The sequence below is a fragment of the Pimephales promelas genome, chromosome 24 (assembly GCF_988280905.1).
Source record: "Pimephales promelas chromosome 24, fPimPro1.hap1.1, whole genome shotgun sequence".
NCBI classification, from domain to species: Eukaryota; Metazoa; Chordata; class Actinopteri; order Cypriniformes; family Leuciscidae; genus Pimephales; species Pimephales promelas.
This window is the reverse complement of record NC_142792.1, coordinates 8,996,156-9,018,544: the sequence shown is the minus strand read 5'-3', so window position 1 is coordinate 9,018,544 and position 22,389 is coordinate 8,996,156. Positions and strand designations below refer to the sequence as shown.

The window sequence follows — 22,389 nt, the reverse complement described above, 5'->3', positions numbered from 1 at the left end:
AGCAAAATCTATGTTTAATTCAAGCTCTTAGTTAAAGGCTTACTTAAAATATTCTTGTCATTTTCTCTTAAAATACATAAATGATCTATGTTGCTACTGTTAAAAACAAAAGTGTATTGTATAAATTAGCTTTAGACACAACTATTAAAATGTTGTCAAAGAGATTTTTATTTAAGATCATTTATGGCTGTATTATAGTAGTATTATAGTAATTATGGCCTTTTGTAGTAGGCTACAAATAGTGTCCTTAAAAGATAATTAAATTATATGTGAACGGGTTAATACTCGGATTTCTCTATGTCGCACCCATCAATGTGCGCTTTTGCGCATTCATTCGTCCGATGATGTTAAATTTATTCTGGACCCCACGGTAAGTGAGAGAGGGGAAGCAAGAATGTGTGTGGAGGGATTGGTTGGGGCCCCGCGTCTCAGCCAATCAGCGCAGAGTACCTCTCATGTCATTTCAGCGCACTGAACACACTGGCTCTTTAACTGACTGCATTCTGCATGTTTACACATCGCAGCTGGGATTCAAACTCGCTTTCTGCGTCTCCACTATGCTGACCCGTTGCTTTGGGCTATTTGGATACTGAACTGATACTGATACTGATACTGAGACCGCTGTTTAGGCTACTTTCTGTCATCTGGACTCGAGCAAATGACACCAGTTGTGAATATTTTTTAACAGCAACGGAATAAATCAGCACATTTCGTCCCCGTAAGTATGCTTGTGCATTCTGTATGTCCTTAAAATATGTTGATTAGTTTAAAATGTAAGGGGTCTTAAAAATGGGTTTCTGTTAGGCTATTATTAGCCTATTATAACGTGCAAAAACGCGAAAAAAAAACCTGAAACAATCTTTTTTTTTTCAGAGAGAATAAATGCGTGATAATACGAACTTTGTGTGCGCGTGTGGGTCAGTGGAAAATGAAAAGATAATGATGAAAATGATGAATATTTTAAGTTAGGATCTTCAAAAATGTAATCGTTTTGTTCATGTTGGTTTTTTAAAAAAAGCGTTTACATAAATTATATTTTAAAAATAACAATTTGACATTGACAAACAATTAGGGGATCTAAAGTGGCCCGCTCTGTTTTATGTTTATTTTTCCCACACTAATACAAATAGGCTTTTTGCATGTTGGCTTTACACTGACCTGACTTTGTTTTTAAAGTAGTCTATTAATATTGTCTGTTGCTTCACTTTAAAATAAATAAATAAATAATAGGCAAAAAAATAAAAAATAAAGAAAACATGCCAGACTTTCCAAGTCTCCAAGTTAAACCGACTAGACATTTTGATTCAAAATTCAGAAATTGAATAGCCTAACGCAATAAATGTAGAGGAGAAAAGACCCACTTGCCCATGGTCGCTTAAAAAACGCCCGCCTGACTGAACGAACACAGATAATTCTGGATAACGTTATTTGCAATTAGCCTATGTGAGAAGGAACTCGGTGGACGTGTGTCTGTAGGCTAGTAACACAGCACTTTACCTACCAACTTGTGCGTAAAGACGCCCGGTGGGTTAAGCATATGTGTCTATAGTGTGAACTTAAGCCCTGCGGGTCTCCAGATGTGTGTGTACACACACTCAGCTGTTCCTTGTCACTCAGGTCACTACCGGCATTAAAGTGTCTCTTTCCTGTCAATCAGGGTGCCGTTTGTCTCCTGACCTGTAGCTCACGAATCCATGACCCAGAGACTCACCTTTTCCATAATAAAAAGAAAAGAATGCTGTTAGTTGTTAAATACTAGCCGTTGGGGACCATTTCCATATAAGGGCTCAGACTTTACCTTCACGGTTCTCTGTTGAAAGATTTGTTTGAGAGCGAATTTGCCTGAATGAATCATTCAGAATGATAGTTTTACCTACGTAAGAGCATCATTTTGATCAAATATACTATTAAATCCCACAATATCCGCCTGCATCTTTTTTTTTTTTTTAACATGAACGAGTTTGCTGTAGCTGTAGGCTAGGCCTACATTAGGTGTTGGTGTCCCCTAGCGGTTGCTCTGCTCGCGCAGATTGGGCCTGACGATGTCAGTGTTCGTGTCCGTTGCTCAGCAACAAAGAAAAAACATCAGAACTATGGTTAACTTAATTAGCAAACTTATTAAAACAAATGTATCCATTTCATAAACCTAGTGCACCCCAGATCCTAGTTTAAATACTCATTTAGGTGGTTAGAATGAGTGCAATGCATCAACGAAAATAAATGATGAAAGCAAATTTTTTTGTCACACTCAAAAAAAAAGAAGGAAATTCATAATAGTTAATAAGCTATAACTCACATAACAGTGAGTAAAATGCCAGAATTATGTCTTTTTAAAGCAATGCCTGATATTTTAATAGAGACTCAATCTGGGAGTGAATGACAAACCAGTTAACTAGACCCCTGGGGCTTCTCAGGTGACTTGAGTAGAAGTGGCAGATTTCCAAATGTGGCACCGAACAGGGATCTGAGTTTGTTATGTAAAGACTCAGTTAATTGATGAACCATTACGGCCACATGTGAAGCTCGGATTCAGCTGACGGTATGTGTGTCCTCATGGGTTGGTCTAAATATTTCTCAGATGTGTTTGAAGTTGTTGTCAAAACGAGTTCAAGAAATCAGGATTGTATTGAGAAAAAGCCATAAACAATTTAGACAGAGAGTGGATGTGTGGATTTATATGTGGTTAAAGACAGGAAAATCTTGTAAAATGTTTGTAAAATTGCATGTTTCGGAAATAAACAAAACAAAAGCAGCTTAGTTAAGAGCCGTGTTTGGAAATTATATGATAAATAAATTTGTCTAGTATGTGAAATAGAGGGATATTTGTGTGAGAACAAGTCTGTGTGTGTGAGTGTAGCTACTAGAACGACAGAAGGAACGATTCTAACCCCAGATCCCAGCCCACAGGATATGCTCTGAGGAGTGCTTGTGTTGATTTACTAGCGGTGAGCAGAGGAGGTTCACAGTGCCCTGTTCATGCTGGGAGGCCCTGACGTGTGCTCACCTATGCAAATCACCCCACACCTCAAAAACATTTGGCAGCTTTCTATCTCTTCTGTTGCCCGGCCTGTGAATGCTGCCAAGCATGGCGAGGGGGACAGAGACAAGCTTCTCTTTAGTTGAGCTAAAGGAGTCAAACAGTCAGTTCCTGATACAGGCCAGCTGGTATTTAAAATAGCAACTTTAGACAACAGATATTTCCTCAGATAGCAACGAGAACAACATCCCAGAGAAGCCAAATAGTCTAAAGCAATGCAAGTCAATGCTAGTAACTATTTGATTTGATATATAATGATGCCATTTTGGTCTTAGGTGCTAGTTTAATCATATCGACAGTAAACAAAGAGACAGGGAAATGATCAGTAAATTGCGCAAGCCAAATTTAAACTTGCACCACATGCAGCTCAAAAAGTAGGAGGCTCATGGTGCTCAAGTCATGATACACTATATTATAGATAAAAGTTTGGGGTCAGTAAAGGTTTACAGTTATTTTAAATTGCCAAAAAAAAAAAATAAATAAATAAATAAATCACAATATTAGTTTTTTTTTACAGTATTTTGCATCAAATAAATACCACCTTAAGAGACATCTTTAAAAAAAAAAATATATATATTTAAAAACTTCACCGACCCCAAACTATTGAACAGTAGTGTAGCAAACAGCACAATCCCTATTGAAAGCTACTATTGAAAATAAAAACGGAGAAAATGGAAATAACCCTCCATGACTGACAGCTTGTAGTTCAATGCACTTGTCTGGCTCACTGTGGGAGATGCTTGAGTTGTTTCTAATTATTCGCTGCCTGAAAATGAAACACAAATGTCTGGCATTGGCTCGGTCATGAAACCACATCACATTCATGGGTTCTTCATGCATCACATCCACGTGTTGGGGAACAGCGGGTCTATATTAAAACGTCATATTGCCACAATCCAACTTGAAAGAATACACAAGGAAAGAGACGAAAATTGAGCCACGAGCAGGCCTATGGAGGTAAGAACAAGTCAATATTTTGCAAAGCCAAGGGATCAGTGTAATTGATTTGATTATTTTTCTTCCTTCTTGTTTAGTTTTTTTTGTAAATGCAAGTGAGAGCAAGTTGATTTGGCACCGCAGTAATTACCCACAACAAGCCGTATCAGAGCAAGAGATTAAAGGCAGGTAATGGTTTGGCTCAGTCAGACAGACGGCAGCCGGCAGCTGCCTTATAATCAGCGTGCGAGGATGAGACAAGGTAAACACGTACGGCAGACGTTCGGCCGCTTCTGACAGCATGGAGATAAGGGCATCTCAAACTGCTGAGGAGATGATCCTGGCAGCTGAAAAGTTGCATGTTGCCTGAATTACAGTTGTTTGAATTGAGAAGTAGCACAGATAACAGCTTCAGCTCGCATGATAGCCGATTTGCATTGTGATTTACATCACATCTATAAGAGCAGGTGTGATTTCAAATTCAGATTTGGGTTGTTGCCATTGCAATAGATTTCCTGCTTAATTCCTCCTCTGATTACTCTCATGTGAATGGTCACATTTCCAGGCCTAAAAAAAGCCAACGCTGATTCAATCAGGATGCCTTTTTAAGTACACGTAAAGTCTTTTTTTTCATCTTTCCTTCTCACATTTGATGTCTCTTGATATCAGAATGTTCTTTTTTACTGTAAAAAAATGGGTAGTAAAATAAAATAGGTGAAATATTCTATCAGAATACTGTATGTGGTCCGATACATTCAGCCATGGTGCAAACATTGGTGACATAAAATTCGAATTGAACTGCAACATTTGCCAATACTATAATTACCCATATTGTAGTGTTCTGCATTTAAAAACAAATAATTAAAACCATTTTCTAATAAGTGGAAGCAATTTTGAGCAATTTGAAAAATCAAGGATTGGTCAAAAAGTGTATGAACAACTTAATATGCAGCGACACCTATAAGTGTTTGAGTATCAAAAACAAAAGATAAACATTTCAACGCTGAGATACTGTAATGGCTTTTTCCGCATAGCGTGGGATGGAAGACAAGCTCATAAATTTTCTGTGGTTTACTAATGAATGCTTGGGGCTTTCCAGCACAATTCAACCAAACAGAGATTTTATTGTGTGCTTGTTTGGCCAGTAAAGGTATGGGGGTTTAATAGCTAGCATAAGTAACAAGTTGTAAAGAATCATCCTGTGTGCTATGAATGAACCCCCGGAAACCAGAACGTTTGCTTTTCTATGTTGAAGAAAAACGTCAGGACAAGATTCATTATCTAAATGCATTCAGCTGTGAAATGCAACATGCAAAGGCTTGTTTTGGAGTCTCATCCTTTCTGCTTCTTGGTTTTCGTGCCATGAAGCTGCTGAAATTCACACTGTAACTTATATATGTGTCCAGTTTACTTCAGTGAGAAACCCTCAAAGGACAACTGACTACTGCTTGGGGACAGAGATTTTTACCTTTCAATAACACTTGTTGCTCCACAGAGAGACTTGATGAAGATCATTAGGCATTGCACTCCCATCTTCAATGGATTATAAGATGCATTTAAACAGATCTCACAACATATCATAAATAAGATGACAATATACAGACCAAAGTAGAACAAATTATGATATCAGTGTCTGTGCAGCACCAAAGATGTGCCGGATCTCTTTACAATAACTTCATGCCCACATAAAAGATTAGGCTATGGAGGAAGTAAAGCTTCAGCCCAGGTTTAAGGAATAGAATAGCATTATTTTGTCAGAGGGGCCCCTGACACAGACATGCATTATGTGAGGATTACTATATCATCCTATGGTGTTGAATTACATATCATCCCTGCCACCTCAAAGCGGCAGTACTCTAACAGGTATAAATAGCATTGCAGTGAAAGTAAAGTAGTCTTGTTTGTCAAAAAAGTAGGTTGATTAGCACCAAGCTTGTCATGTTACTACCAGCTGATGGATTATGTGAAACAGACTGGATTGTATAACAGCGTATGTGTGTTTTAAGCCCAAACAATCAACCTGCCCTGGGGGTCTAGTGTCATTACTGTTGCATTCTCCCCTCTTCGGTTTTCTGGCTTGCATTTCCCTGCTGAGAGAGGAGTAATTACCTTCCAAATGGGGATGATGCAAGATAACATTCACAGTTGCTCAATTTATCATCAGAATGACTGAGGTCTGTGTTTGGCACTCTCAAAGTGGTGTGTAGGTGGCCTCCGCTACGTCCCCATATCGCTTACGAACACTTGACCAAATGTGCCAAAAATAGGCTTGCTAACTTCAGCGGATGAACATAATGGCTACTCTTAGTTCAATTTAGGATTTTTGGGCCACAAATGCCATTTCAGATTTAACGGCAGTAGTGATAGATCTTTTCCTAATAGAAAATATATTATTTTAAGAACTGTTCTTTGGGGAAACATTTTTCTATATGGCATCACGCTTCAAAATTAGATGGAGGCGGATCGAAATGTAAGCTTTCAGTGAATTGTTAGAAAAAAAAGTCCATGTCAGCAGAGAAAAATCTATCAGTTCACCAACATCAACATCAAGTTATGACATTTTGATTAAAAATTTGAAGCCAACTTTAAGCCACTCTAGGTGATAAATGGCATAATGTAAAATAAAATAAAATGCTAAACAGTCAAAGTATACGGCGAAAGCTATGGATTTGCTTAAAAGATTAAACTCTGCGCTTGAATGAATTCAAAGTCAGTTCACTCGCAGCCATCTTGGAAATGCCCCTACTTCCAGCTATGCAAGCACATCTCCTATCTATTTGAGTAAGAACCAAACTCTTTAAAACTATATGTATTTGATAACACATTTCAAAACATCAGAAAATGCACTTCTTCAGCACAAACTAACACACATTCAAGCATAAGCAAACATTTGCTCCTTTAATTGTGAGGTCGGAGCGTTCTATTAAAACTATGGCTGTTATTATAACTTTAAAACAAGACTACAGCTGAGTGTTGCGATTTGTGAAAGTAATACTATTTTGTGTTATAGATGACTAACCAAAAGTTTGAGTGACTGAAGTGATCATTAAAACTCATTAACAAAAGTTGTTTACTTAGAGGCAAAGCCTGCAAATCTCCAAACGTTAGCTAGATGCGCTTCGCTGTTTTTGTTACAGCCACATGAGTGTAAACTGACGTAAGACTGTGAGGTTCGTCAACCACATTAAGTCAATGATCTCTTCATCAGCACCTGGTTAAACGGCATGCCAGGATCCCGAGCCAGGAAAAACAGACTAATGAACTAGCAAAACATATCAGGCTCATTGCTTCAACATGTTGCAGTGTATTCTCGCTAATACAAACAAATCGCACGGACTTGTACCTCTCCTTGTGATTCCTGTCTATTGCGCTTCCTCTGTGTGTCGACCTGGGAGTACATTCTCTTTAATAATCACAGTCAGCAGCATTAGGAGCAGATGTTCTGTGTTCGTTTGGTATGAGGGAAATGATTGTAATTAGGAAATGTAGAGGTAAGGGGCCGTTGCGCTCAGTGGAAGCCCAGGCGAGTTTGAGGAGGGTTGTGTTTGGGCTGGGTGGTCTTCAGCTCTCTACATGAAGCCCTCAAGACATTTTTTAGACCACCTCTAATTATTCATGGTTTTGTGGTTACAGGACTTTTAATATCTTCTCATTACTAGTAATGAATGCACATATGTACAACATATTATACATGTAAAAATTGCAGTCGATTATATTTCTATCACAATTTTACGTCATGTCTCGACGTAACATTCCCCTCAATCTCCCTGTGTGAACCTTACACTGTAAAAAAATTATATGATCAATAAGTTATGACGTTTTTACATTGCTTTAACTCGTTAAAATTAGTCAATGAGTTATTCAAGATTAGTCAGTTTAATGTAATTTAAGTTGACATGACAAACATCCAAGTTGATTGTACTTAATTTATGGCAGCAACTTTTCTTTTTTTTTTTAAATTCAGACTGATCAATCCATATGGTGTCACGTGGCAAAAATCTTTATAATCTTTAAAATAAGCTAAATTTTCTGTGCAAAAAATATAATTTCTTAAATTAAACTGTTTAGTTTACTTGAGACCTGGGTATTATTGTAGCAAACAATACAAACACAATTTATGGTTTTGTGCGTGCCTTTTATGCCATTGTTGAACTTATGTATACATCTTCTGCAGGTAAGCCCACCTGTGTCTGGAGAGGTTAGCGTGACCTTTCCTTTTTAAAAGTGGAATGTATCAGTTAACAATATCAAATTAGGCAGGCAGGATAGGGCGCAGAGGCCAGTAATAAAACAAGGTCCATTATGAACTAAATGCATGCACATACGCAGCTGGATCCCTGTAGATGAAAAGCCAGAAACGCTCTGCATATATCATCATTACTATAATCTTCTCCACATTATACTGTATACTTTTATAATGCAGTCACACCTAAATGCAATTACAGTATTTTAAAGTCTTAATTACCGTATTTTACAGTCAACACAGGTTCAGGTCAGGATTTCCAAACTGAATGGGCATATTCAATCATCCACAAGAGGACACAGTCTCTCTTTCTTTTCAGTCTAGTGCAATACATATAATTAGCGTGGCAATCATCTTGAATAATGTTGTTTTTACTGTACTACGGCATGACAACTATCAATACTGGCTTATGTAACAATACGCTACAAATCCCCATGGGATAAGCATAGGAAGGCAATGTTTTTCTTATATTCTGAGACCTTTATGTACTTAATTGTTTGAAATGGTAGCTGATTCCTAAAGGTTTTAAATTAGCTTGTGTGAAGCTCTATCACACAATGCGTCTCCACACATTACAGCATGTCTGTAATGCCGGCTAATCTGACCTTTCCCCAATCTATTCAGGAACATGACTGTCGCCTTTTTATGAGGCTTCACAACCCCGTGAAGGTGTCTTGCAAATATTCATTGCCGTGCTATAAAGTTTTGGCACACATACGTTTGCCGTTTTCTTTTATGGCCCTATCTCACACCAGCTTGTGTCTTTTTACTCTTCCGTGACTCTGAATATTAACAGAGCGGTGAGAAAAGCACTTGCTAAAGCATTGCTGATGGATGTGTGGCTTTGACTGACAGCAATGGTGAGACTTTAATCACTTTAATCAGACTTCAATGTCTGTAAAGCAGTTTAAAGTTGTGAATCAAGTCAATTCAAATTCAGACTTCAAGAGTCAGTTCAGTGTGCTAAATGTGAATGGGCTGATAATGGGTTTAAATTAGGACTTTGTGAAGCTTGTTGATCTGCACTGTGTAGAAAATGATGAGGACAGCCACGGGAGATATCAATGACTGTTTGAAATGGAGACTGTTTTACTGATTATCTGAGATCATGTTTGCTGATTCTTTTGTAAATTATTTTAACCTCCCTTACTGGCAGGTTTTTGCAATGTTTTAGACTACCTATAGCACACAAGTTTGTCAAGGAAGTAAATTTACCCATCTAGTTTCAACGTTCACAGAGACGGAGTGCAGAAATGATCTGAATGTGGTTTTAAATTATACCTATGCCATAGTTGAACTGAGACCATTGGAAGGCATACAAACTTCACAATTTCTTACAAAAAATCTGCTTATGTATTAAAATCTTTTTAAAATAATATTGGAATAATGGAAATCTTGGTTAAAAAAAACTAGTAATACTTTACTTAAAGCCTTTACGTATACTGCTTTATAAAAGTCTTGTAATGCACCTATAATGCACTGTATGGCCTCATGAATAATTGTATCCACAGTTATAATATATTACAATTCTTATCTAATCATTGAACACATCTTTTCAGAAACAAAAAACAACTTCAGAAGCAGCAAATATTATATATAATTATAATTTTTACATTGGTTTATGTAACTTAACTTTGAAAAGATATAATGCATTATAACATACATACATAAAGTGCTACCAAAAGGTCCTAAATCCAAATCATTGTTGCAAAAACGAATAATAATATAAAAAAAAATTATATTTTTGGCTGAAGTCGAACTTTCTTATTTGTTGCTCACATCTTTTCTCCTTTACTCCGTCAGCGATTTAGCGCACAAGCCATGTTAGGGACGACTTGCATAAGGAATATTAATGACATGTGACGTTCACCCTAAATGTTTAAAAACAGACAAATTAACAATTTGGCAGAGGCATCTGCTTGACCTTAAAATCATCATTTTACACAACTGACTACATTTCTGTTCGTCATAATGCAATTGCGTGGCAAAAATGCTCAGTGAAAATATGTCAGAGCGAGTCTGAGTCAATTCGCAGGTTTGCCCTGAAAGAGCATTCGATGCGTCATCGCTTCCTCCTCCGTAATCTTCAGTGTTACGCAAATTAAAATGACGATCTAAAGAAGTGGCATTCGAGAGACTGACTGCAGTTGTGAGGTGTAAACTGTCCTACACCAGAGACACTCTAATGTGTTGTCCTGACAGTGTGAATTAAAACACATACGCTGTGAGACACTCTGATTCGGTCGCCATCAAATCAATAGTGCAATCACCATCTTACAGAGGCTGCGATTTAAAAAACAAAACAAAACAGGTGATCAAAAATGAATGATCAAAGCCTGAATGCAGAGAAAATAGATTATAGTTTAATCCAGAAACCCTAGCTTGGCATTCAACACTTTATTTTTACACAAACATGACCTTATTTGCTTACAAATGTTGGTTTTGCAGTAATTGGAGCAGCTGCGTGTGAGCAATTGTGCCATGTTCCATTAGTTTGATGCCTTGTCATTAACATGGGAAGGAAAGAGCGCATCTAAAGACTTGGAGAGATGAACAGAGGGAGCAGGGTGTGTGCGGGGGTCAGGGGTCACTGAAAAAAGCGTCATTATTTAGGTAGCACTGACATGTGAATGCATCAGGGCAGCATCCATTCTTAAACACTTGTCAATTGGTGTGGCAATGAGGTGAAATATGCGTTATCGCTTATAATGGCTTGCCAGGGGATGGTTGGGCCATTTTACAATAGGAAGAGGATGTGAACATGTTTCGCAAGTAGCTTCCCTTTCCTTTAAGATAGCACAGAGGTAACTGTGCTGGGTTTTGGGGTAATAGACTGCAACTTAAGCGGAAGCAGGAAGGGTTGTGCTCTCCCACCCTTCACATACACAACAAACACATTAAAGAACCTGCTCCAGGAAATGATGGGAACATTGTCTGCTAAATTGTGGTTCCTTCTGTCTACATCTGGACAAACAGTTGCAGTGATGTGTCATTTCTTTAGATAAACAAGGTTCTTATTACCCAGTTGTATATTTCGCTTTTGCTAAGAATCGCCATGGCATTTTCTGCCATTTCAACGGTGTTCCTGATAAACATCTTGAGCAGGGAAAAGGGTTTCCAACAAAGGTTATCTTGATAGCTAAGTAGTTTTCTGCCAAAAACCAAAGAGGAATCCATCTTGGTTTGTTTGTTCTCCCATTGCCATCTTATCTTGCTGTCTAAAACGACCTCTCGGATTTGGAAGATGCTCAAACTCAAGTTCTTCACGGTGACTTGAAATTTAACTGTGATGATTTGGCAATTGTTCAGTCTAGCTATTTAACACAGGCTTAATGTGGCATTTCAATTGGATCGTGATGAAGTAGCTATGACCAAACAGAGATGCATGTGAAGAGGGTCCAGCTTTTGTGTTTTTAAGCAAAAACAGCACATTTATCACAAGATTGTATCTACAGTGGTATCTTGGAGCTTATGCTGCAAAGGTTATTTGTTAAAAACAACCCTAAAACTTATTGATTATACTAGTTAACCATTATTCTTAAAGCTTCTTGAGAGAAGATGACTTCTCAGTGGTTTTTCCTTTGTGGGATTCCAGAATTGGAAAGGAATCAACACAATAAGGTCATTGTATTCAACTGAAGTGTGGAGGTGAGAGATGGCCATTGGGGCCATAGTCACTGTCAACACACTGAGCTCAGTCTGAAGGAATGAAGAGGAGGGGGATATTGAGCTTATGGAAATGCCTTAGAACTTGTGAGAAGTGACTCACAAGTAGGGTTGGGAACCAACCCGCATTACCGTTTATGTCTAACATGAGAACAAGTTATTCTGAATGGATTCTTTTTAATAAACTAAATACAGAGCAACCAGTGTAGTCTGACTCCCTAAAGAATGACCCTGAGTCAGTTCTTTTTAGTGAATCAAACACAAATAACTACAAAAACTAAATGTAAAAATTGATTGTGCGTATTTATACAAATATGTATTACTTAATCACTAAAAGAACAGTTTTGCCAAAACTGGTCGCACTAAAATGTAAAGTATATGATCATTTACTCATCATCATGTCATGCCAAACCTTTATGACTTACTTTCTTCTGCAGAACACACAACAAAAATATTATTTGAAAAATGTTTTTGGAAGTAAATGGGGTCTAATGTTGTGCTGGACCCAATTCTTCAAAATATCTTCTTTTGTGTTCTACAGAAGAAAGATAGCCTTTCAGGTTTGGAACGATGTGAGGGTGAATGCCTCAAATTTGGACACAAATGCATAAATTATTGTAACAAATGCTTACTTGAAAATGCAGGTACTGAGAGGTAATGTTATATGATTCATTCTGCCATTCCAATCTCTGATTCTATGAGGTTAACAAACAGTATTTCCTGAGCACACTCCATTCTTTCTTGACATGCCAAATGTAGCTAAAATAACAGGAACTCTTGGCCATTGGTGGAAAACAACAACTTGATGCAAGATTCAATGCCGAATGAACTCCTCCAGGATGTACTTGACTTTGAATGTTCAGGGACAAAACAAATGGCTCTGTGGATTTAAGAGAGTTTGTTGTGGGATGTGGACAGCTCTCTTACAGCAGGAATGTGGATGAAGGTTATTTGGGGTGGGGGTGGATTTCAGTTTGAAGTATAGGGGGAGGCCTTAAATAAATGTGAAGGGGGTTGGCTCTGACAACAAGGAGACATGCTACTTGGCACACACATCGACACATTCATTTCAATGTGTTCAGAAACACAGGGCACAACTGGATTCTCACCGACTATCCAAGCTACAATTCTTAAGTGGAATTTAGACGGAATTTACCCGATATCGTTGTAGGCATGCTTCTTAGACTGTTCCTATGCAACTTGCACTAATTTTAGGCTTTTCCTGAGTGGTGTAGGATGCATTTACACACAGGTAAGATGCTTCTCGAAATGCAATCAAGTCTAAACTAGTCTCACACTGTTATATTAAACTCAAGACTTTTCAATGCATACAGCCACACAATCAGACTGATTGGGTGATAAGTATTTGATGACAGACAGAAGGCAGCAGATAAAATAACATGTAAGTTATGCTCATATAGTTTTGGCATAGGGAGCTGAGATAAAAAAAAAATTGGTCAAAAAATGGGATGTGAAAGAGGATGACAAGCGCACTTGCAATTTATCAGGCCACATTTACACCTGATGTTAAGATTAATTTTGGTGGACAGCTCTGAAATTCAATAATTCATCTGTAGCTAGCCGGAACTTTAAAATTCAGGGAAATTTGGGCTGATTTTTCTCTTTCTTTCTTTTTACATTATCAACATGCAGTTACTAGGAACCCTTTTTTAATACTGCAGATGCTCATTAATGACGTTAATTGACGAACTTAAGGGAAAAGATTTAACAAAATGTCCAAATGTAAAAGATTAGGCCTAAAAACCAGTTAAAAAACTGTAATTGACCATGCATAAGTATATGTGTGCCAGATTACAGTTAGTAAGATTACATGCAGGTATAATTGAGCTAGTGGTTTTTATCTTGGTAGCCAAGAATACATGAAACAATTACTTCAATATTTGAAAGATTAAATACATCATCTCATATTTTTTGCTGTTTTCACTCTACAGAGGTCAACTGTAGTCAGATTAGCGTGATTAATTACAATAGATTGAGCTCTATCTTTGGTCTCTACACTGCATGCATCAATGCTTAGCTAGCATGTCAGATTCACTTAGCTTACTGGACATTTGCATTACAGAAAATTTTATATCCCATACCTGACAACAGAGGCACTGTGAAGCCCAGGCTTTTTGGATCTTAGCCTCAGGTGGACTGGTGGTAACCCAAACCTCAGTTAATCCTCACACCAGTCTTTGTTTATTTTATAAGCGTTTCATACTTGACACGGTAAAACCCTGTCAGCGCTCACTACCCTGTCTGAGGTGCCCGTCAGATCAGTGCCGTACATCTGGAGTGTGTTTTTATTTCTCTACCGTTGTGACTTTTTAAAAATTACCTCTCTTCAAATGTACTTTCCTCCTATGCATGTTTCTTTGAAAACAGGGCAGGGTAGAATGTTCTGTTTTTGTTTTTTCCACAAAGACACACATTGTGTCGGTGCCAGAGAGTGACAAGGTGTAACGTGAGTGCTTGTGTATGTTGGCCCTGGAAGCCACAGCAGGCATTTCCTACACTGCAAGAATTCTTTTAAGAAAGCTGGCAGAGAAATTCCCAAGGGTTTGATGTATATAAATTGAATCACGCACAAATACAAATATATAATCATAAAATGCTACTCTTTTACTCATTGCTTAGTACGAAGGATCCATATAGTGCCTCATGGTCGTATCTGACCGTTCATTCCCATTCAGGTGTGGTATAATTGTGGTGAGAGATTACTGGGCACTATTGTGAGAGGTTAATTTGCATTTGACTGGGATCATAGAAAGTGAGCTGAATTGTGATTGAGGCAATCCAAATTACATTTCCCATTTAGAGAGCAAGGAAAAGTGTTATCAAGATACCCCTATCGATGCATCTTCTTCATGTTGCAAATCTATTATCTTTGCTTTGTAGTGTACAAATACTCAGAATAACAAGTAGCTTACAACATGCAGAGGACCAGGAACCATCTAAACTTATACTGGACAATGAAGACCTAAGATAAAACATCATTAATCTATCACATAATGGGCTAAAAGTACATAGGACTTTTCCCTGTGACTCGGGGGCAAACTGAGAGGGGGGATCATCAAACTCCAACCTCAAACCAAACAGGGGCATTCACACAATATATCTGACTCATTTGCAATTCAAAACATTTGAAGTAGGAGTGTTCTTTTCAACACCTAGGGACCAAAGGCATTTTATCTGACAGAAAGTACTCTGAAGTGCTTAAGCATCATGATAAAGAAGGCCTAGAGAAAGAGCCACGAGTGTTTAATCCTGCTTCATGTACACAAGGCATCTTATCTGCAAGCTTAAGGCTTGGCCTGAAAGGCAATACTCTGATATTTCAAAGCACAACTTCCCCATTGTTTTAAATATCTGGCAACTCTGAAGGCCCAAATAGATAAAGGAAACCCCACAATGGGTAGCAGCACTGGGAGTCGCTCACCATCTCCATTTTAAGATGATGCATATTTCATAAAACAGATGCAGCTGTAAACTTTGGGTATAACCCAATTTAATCTTTTAAAAACTAATACCTCTTTTTTTATTATCTGAACAGTGTCCCCATCTGATGAGTCTTGAAACTACATCAGGGATCTGGCCCATTACTCGGGCACCGGACATGAACTCAAGGGGAGCCAAAGTGGCACTAGGGTTTCAGAGGAGTTCAACCTCTGATGACGACTCTGGATGCGCTTTGGAGGAGTACACATGGGTTCCTCCCGGACTACGACCTGAGCAGGTAAACCTTGAGCCAAATAGCTCCTTGTTTATGTAGATTTCTCAAAGTTGAGGGCAGGCATCCATAATCACAAGAAAAAAGCATATTATTTATAATTCTAATTATCTGCAGACATCCAAAAAAATCAGTAAGAAACAGTCTCTCCCTTTCTGACTCTACAGAAAGGGTCTTTAAATCAGATTCTCAGCCAATTTAGGCTTTTGAAATAAAACCAGCCAGTCAGGCCATTGAAGTTTGATGGCTGCATTCACACTTGGGTCTGATATTTTCAAGAGGATCTGAGCTTGTACTTGAGGTTTGGGGAGGGCATGCATCCTTAGTGTTTAATTTATCCAGAGACAAAGCTACACATGACCTTGCAGGGAGCCAACAGCTCTTAATGAATCTATTCTTTGACATGTGCAAAGTCTGGCAAGCTTTCTAAGTGGAAACTGGACACTCTCAACCTTGATATTGAGCACACATGCGACCTAGTATATCTGACTGACAGCGTGTTGATAGGCAGTACAAAGCCAGCTGAAAGTAGCCGAAATCTTTTACTAAATAAACTAGTAAAAAAAATACAGAGAACTTATGGGAGTACTAGGGAAATTAGGGAGAGAAAATATTTACAAGTTGAAAAGTCAAGCATTTTTCTTAGAAAAGAAATGCCATGTTGAGGAACAAGAATATTTGGTAATTGCTTTGAATCTTCCCTGCGGTCCACAAACTGTTACATTTAATTTCCCCAAAGAAAGGAGTCTCTTAATGACAAAGTGAAGTCATTAATGGCCAAATGCTTAAACAAACTACTGCCATGGTATGGCAAATGACATATACCATATAGAAATTTATTGTAAAGTCTTTCCATTTCAAACATATTACTGCTGTCAAAGGTATGCTCCTCAGTGTGTTAGTTTAAACTACCCGAATTGTACTTGTGTGGTTCAAGCACCAGTCCCAACAAAACAGCCATTTAGATAACCTAGTTCCTTGCCCTGCTGTATGCAGTAAGCAAACAGAACTGAGCCTGTGCCGAGGGGCTAGCTGGCACTTTCCGGACACAAGGCAATACACAAACACACGCACAACCAACGAGGGTGGAGGTAGGACTAGAGTGAAAGAAGGTCTGCAGTGAAGTTGAATGTGTTTTTCTAACACCCACCTTCTCCTCGTTTTTCAAAATGTAAAGTGGGAGGCCTGACATGCTCATGAAAGCTCTTCCCCCAGTTCTGTGAAAGGTACTGCAATGAGCTAAAAAAAAACTTGAAGGCAAAAACATTCCCGAGGTTTATAGAGAATTTAGGGCAATTTTGTATGACTGCTCTCCATATCAAATCCCACTCATATACCATATAGACCCAACCCCACTGTTACAGAAATAACAATCTGCCTTCATCTAGATAGTAACACTTAAACACAAGGAACAAACATCTATCTTTGTGTCTTTAATGGCATACCGACCAGTATATATTCTTCAGGGTCGCCACTGACAGACACCACTGTTTAAACGCTTTGTCCCAGTCAATGATATACCCACTTCCCCCTTGTTGGGGGAGACAATCGGGAGAAGCCTGTATGACAGATTGAATGATGTAGCATCAATTGAGGCTGGTGTCTCATTTCAGCTTTCAGCTGTTGAAAGCAAACCCTAATCCTCTCAACTCTGTGTGCTTTCTTTCCCCATCAGGTTCAGATCTACTTTTCTTGCCTGCCAGAGGAGAAGGTGCCATATGTCAACAGTCCTGGAGAAAAACACAGGATCAGACAACTACTCTATCAGCTGCCACCACATGACAATGAGGTATGAGGAATAAAAGAGAAAACAATGAATGTGACAGAGAAGATTTATGCTGCTACAATACACAAAGGTTTTACTAGAGGACTTTATGATGTTGCAGATAAATGTTCAAACAAATCTCTCTCAAGTTTGCATATAAAGATGTTTTAGGTATGCATCACAGAGGGACATCTTTCTCCTTTACACTAGCGGCAATAAAATGTTTTATGGTGCTTGCTGTAAGACCTGGAACTGTTTACTTTAGCAAATTCCTGGCATGACCGCGGGTTACAGATCTAAAAAGCTCTTCACGTGTGGTATCATTGTTTAGCCCCCTGCAGGGCCAAACAGAGCAAATTATTTGTCTTTTGTATGAGTTCCACAAGTCTGCTGTAAACTCTTTGATTTGTGTACTTTTCAACTTAGCCCCAGAAAAGTGGGAAAACTGAAACGACTTTGGCATCATGCCTTTGATAAAACTTTCTGCAGCAATCCATCTGTTCTTCATTTAGGAAAATAAGCAAAAACATTTTTATACCTTTGCTTCAACACAGATCCGATACTGTCAGTCCCTCAGTGACGAGGAGAGACGAGAACTCCACATGTTCAGCGTTCAGAGGAAAAAAGAGGCACTCGGGAGGGGAACCCCAAAATTGCTTCCCAGAGCCCTGCAGCACATTTGTGAGCATGTATGTATAAATGTTCCTGCTCTTTTTCCCACAATCTGTAGAAATCCTAGTGAAATCTGAAAATATCCAAGTTGAAGGTAGTGCACAAGAGGCCACATTAAAACTCCTAAAGGTCATTTGATTAACTGCCACACTTGGAATATCTGTAGTCGTTTCTGTGACCATTAATTCAGGCCATATCAAATTTACTTACAGTCATGAAAATGAAGTTTCTGCTTCATGCTACGTTCCCTTGGAAGCAATGTTGACTTGTCATGGCAAATCAGACAACTTGGAATCATGCAAATGGCCCAATTATGGCCTAAAGACAACCAAAGCGCAGAGAAAATTCATGGAAAAGATTAAGTATTACAACACACAGTCTTTGGCCGAAGACCATCTCCTTCAGGGGCTGGAGTTAGCACATGAGAGCCAGAGCAGAGGGTTGTTTCCTGTTGAGAAGACTATAAACACAAAGCAAAAAAGTCTAGCATCATAATACCTCAGAAAAACAGATGTATCCCTTCACCACAAATTGCCACACACGACATTGCAGAGCAGTGCTAATCTTGGGTCTCTGGTTTCCGTTGCCGAAAAAATTTGCGGGACACTCAACACCCCTGTTTCCAAGGCCAACGGCCATGTAGTAATAATGGGAAGCAGCTGTGAAATGAATACTTTGGCAAAAGTACTTATAAAAAAACTCATGATCATGCATTTGGCCATGCTCAGTTGATCTTTAGAAGACCATTTCAACAGATATGGGGGTCCGTTTTAATTAAAACTTAATGTCTCTGTTCCAAAGAAATATGAAGACTAAGATCCAATACAATGTAACACAACTTTGTATGACTAAAGCAGCCATATGCCTGCCCTTGATTCTCATAAAATCTTACTTTGAATTGCAGTGCAAAGAGAACATCAAGGGTGGAGAGATGGCAGTGTTTGCTTCACGAGCAGGTCCTAGCCTGTGCTGGCACCCAGCCTGCTTTACTTGCTCCACCTGTCATGAACTTGTGGTAGACCTCATCTATTTCTACCACAGTGGCAAAATCTACTGTGGTAGACATCATGCAGAGCTTCTGAAGCCACGGTGTTCAGCTTGTGATGAGGTGAGGATGTAAATCCTTTTCTAAAGAGCCACTACACAAAGAGAGAATTGGCCAAGAAGAATTTCAAAATTTTTCTCTCTTCACAGATAATTTTTGCCGATGAGTGTACTGAAGCTGAGGGACGTCACTGGCACATGAAACATTTCTCTTGCTTTGAGTGCGAGACTATTTTGGGAGGACAGAGATACATCATGAAGGATGGCCGACCTTTCTGCTGTGGATGCTTTGAGTCACTGTATGCAGAGTACTGCGAGGCCTGTGGGGAGAATATTGGTGAGTTACCTCAGTAAGAACTGAACTTGTATGGCAGGAATGTCCATTCCTACACCCGGAGGGGCCATCTTCCTGCTGAGTTTAGCTCCAATTCAGTCCAACATAGTTGCTAGAAACAGGGGCTTTCAAACTATGAGTTGCAACCCACTTGTGGCACGCACAGTGGGTAAAGGCGGGTTGCGCAGTCACTTGGCTAAATTTTTCACCCAATTTTTTGTGTCGGTTTCTGGTATAGAGACTTTTGGGAACCTCTGTGCTAGAAAGAATAGAGTAATTCTGAAGACCTCGATTAGCCATTTTAAGTTTGTTTAATTGGAGTTGGAGCAAACCTCTGCAGGAAGATCGCCCTCCATGTGCAGGATTAGACATCTCTGTTGTATGCATATCTGTTTGAAAAAGTACAGCATTTCTCACTTCTATAAATTTACTTTTTTTCAGGTGTCGACCATGCTCAAATGACATATGAGGGTGTACACTGGCATGCTACTGACAAATGCTTCTGTTGTGCCCAATGCAAAACCTCCCTGCTGGGCTGTCCCTTCCTTCCAAAAGAGGGTCGGATCTACTGCTCCAAGGACTGTAGCCTAGGTGAGGATGTCCACGCATCTGACTCTTCAGATTCAGCCTTTCAGTCTGCCAGATCACGGGAATCTAGGCGAAGCATACGAATGGGCAAGAGTAGTCGCCCTACAGAGCAGTGCCAGCAGACAAAACTCTATTCAGCGACAGACTGCAGGACCTCTAGTTTCTGTGGTGACAACACAGAGACCATGTGTAATCAGTTGGAGAGAATCAACTTGGCAGAGGACAACTACTGGAGAGACCGGGATGAACAGGAAGCACCTGAGGACAGTGTGGAAGATTGGGCTGAGCACGAGGACTATATGACACAGCTGCTCCTGAAATTTGGAGACCGTGGTGTCATCCACATGGAGGACACAAGGCCAGCCGAGCCATGGATGATGAAAGACTCTGAGATCAACAGGACCAAACCAGAGATGAAGATCAGCGGCCACAGTTTGTCAAATAAGAAGCACCAGACCGAAATGTATTGGGCCCAGTCTCAGGATGGACTTGGAGACTCTGCCTACGGTAGTCACCCTGGCCCAGCTAGTGCTAGAAAGATTCAAGAGCTGGAGATGGATCAGGGAGCAGTGCCTGGATTCTGGTCTGAGCCTAGGCAATGGTATGAAGACTCACTGGAGTGCATTACAAGTGAACTCCGGAAGGCAGAACCCAATATTGGAGATTCTATGGATTCTCTAGCTCTCTCAAATATTACAGGTAAGAACATCTTCAAACAGTCATGCATTTCTCATCTTTTCTTAAATTAATCCATTACTCGTATCTTTAATTTCTCAGGAGCTTCAGTGGATGGAGAGAGAGAAGACAGAGAGACCATCTACTCCCTCCAAAACATGAAAGAGCAGGAGAGAGAGATGGAAGAGTGTGATAACATTAGTAACATGGGCACACTTAACTCCTCAATGCTCCACAGAAGTGCTAATTCATTGAGGAGTTTAAACTCTGAGCTGGACCGAGATGAGAAACTGGAACAAGGAGGGAGAGAAGACAGGGAAGAGGAGGACCGAATTCCACCCTATTTTGGAGAGGAACTACCCTCCCCACTGCACCTTCCAGTGCTGAGAAGGACCAAGTCTCAATCTCAGACCCAATCCAGACCCCAGCAAGTGAAGTTCTCTGATGATGTTTTGGATAAAGGATATTATGGCGGACTAGGCTTAAGGCAACCACCAATGAGTGAGAGGACCCAAAGACGGACCTATCACATGGAGGAGGATACGCAGAGACGTCCTGCTAACAGACATCACCACAAACGCAGACAGGGCCGGAAAACACGTTCAGAAAACGCCTTGCACCTGCCTTCCAAAAATCGGGGTAAATTGCATGTTGTGCCTCAGGTAATTGGCTCAAGCATACCAGAACCCAGGAATGGTATTCTTCTAAATCACTCAGCACACAGTCAGCACCCTTATCATCAAACCACATCAGACTTTGCGCAGCAGGGCATGATTAGAAAAGACCACTTCCGAGACTTTTGTGATGATGATGACGACGACTGGTGTTCGACATGCTCCTCCTCCTCATCAGAGTCTGAGGAGGAGGGGTTCTTTCTTGGCCAGCCAATTCCTAAGCCCCGATCCCAAAGCTTTCATTATTATACAGAGGACTATCCAACTCGCGTGACCGCTTTACCACCTCCTTTCGGAACACGGACCAAACTGAAAAAGAAAGGTCACAAGGGCAAAAACTGCATAATTTCTTAGACTTAAGACTGAAAGCATGCCCATGTTGCCGCTGGAACATAAACATAACTTATCCTAAAGAAGCTGTACAACAAAACTTTTTTTCTTGAGTTTAAGTTGTCTTTACAATTGGAGAGTGTCAGTTGTGTTGCTGGTATATGAACAATGAAAGCAACATTTAATATTTCCTTGTACATTGTATAGCAAAAGCATTATTCCCAAAAGCAAAATTACTGGGTAGCATGTAGACTAACTGAATAATTATTTAATAGTGCACGCAATGTATATTTGTTAAATTAAGATTGGAATACTGATATTTTTATATCCAAATATGTTAAATGATTAATTACAATTGCTGGCCTCAGAATTTTATTTTATGATTATTAATGAACAAAATTGAGGACTGCCATTTTTTTTTTTTTTTGACCAGGGGTTTGCAAATGCAAAATATATATGCACTATTCAAGTTTGATGGTCTTGTTACATTACTCTGCGGGTGTAATAACTGCACCTGTGAACATTTCTCTGTCCACAATTTGCTTATGCGCTTAAACAGTGTGGGGGTAATCTTCCCACTACTATGTACATTTCACCACACGTAACCATACTATCCCTTTTAACATTAAGATGTCAATAAAATAAATTGAAAGAGAGATTTAATATTTTTTTTTCATTTATTCACTGACTGC

At 39.3% G+C, this 22,389-nt stretch overlaps 1 protein-coding gene across 2 annotated transcripts; it reads left to right on the top strand.

The window, feature by feature from the left end:
• Positions 1 to 512: 512 nt before the first annotated feature.
• Positions 513 to 22,353, top strand: prickle1b (prickle homolog 1b). Of its 2 annotated transcripts, none has more exons than XM_039668113.2 (8): positions 513 to 718; positions 15,439 to 15,621; positions 17,291 to 17,404; positions 17,935 to 18,069; positions 18,957 to 19,160; positions 19,247 to 19,433; positions 19,872 to 20,717; positions 20,796 to 22,353. In XM_039668113.2, exons 2-8 carry the CDS (start codon positions 15,451 to 15,453, stop codon positions 21,719 to 21,721), a joined length of 2,583 nt encoding a protein of 860 aa, XP_039524047.2. In that variant the 5' UTR covers positions 513 to 718; positions 15,439 to 15,450; the 3' UTR covers positions 21,722 to 22,353. The 2 variants fall into 2 exon arrangements, with proteins under 2 accessions (XP_039524047.2, XP_039524048.2); XM_039668114.2 differs by lacking the exon at positions 513 to 718 and adding an exon at positions 13,064 to 13,134.
• Positions 22,354 to 22,389: the final 36 nt, after the last annotated feature.

Bases quoted from the DNA above. Each gene is read 5' to 3' on its own strand.
- prickle1b (XM_039668113.2), top strand. From the start codon at position 15,451: ATGAGTCTTGAAACTACATCAGGGATCTGGCCCATTACTCGGGCACCG. The intron at 17,405-17,934 runs GTATGAGGAATA...GCTTCAACACAG, and splicing joins TGCCACCACATGACAATGAG to ATCCGATACTGTCAGTCCCT. The intron at 19,161-19,246 runs GTGAGGATGTAA...CTCTCTTCACAG, and splicing joins GGTGTTCAGCTTGTGATGAG to ATAATTTTTGCCGATGAGTG.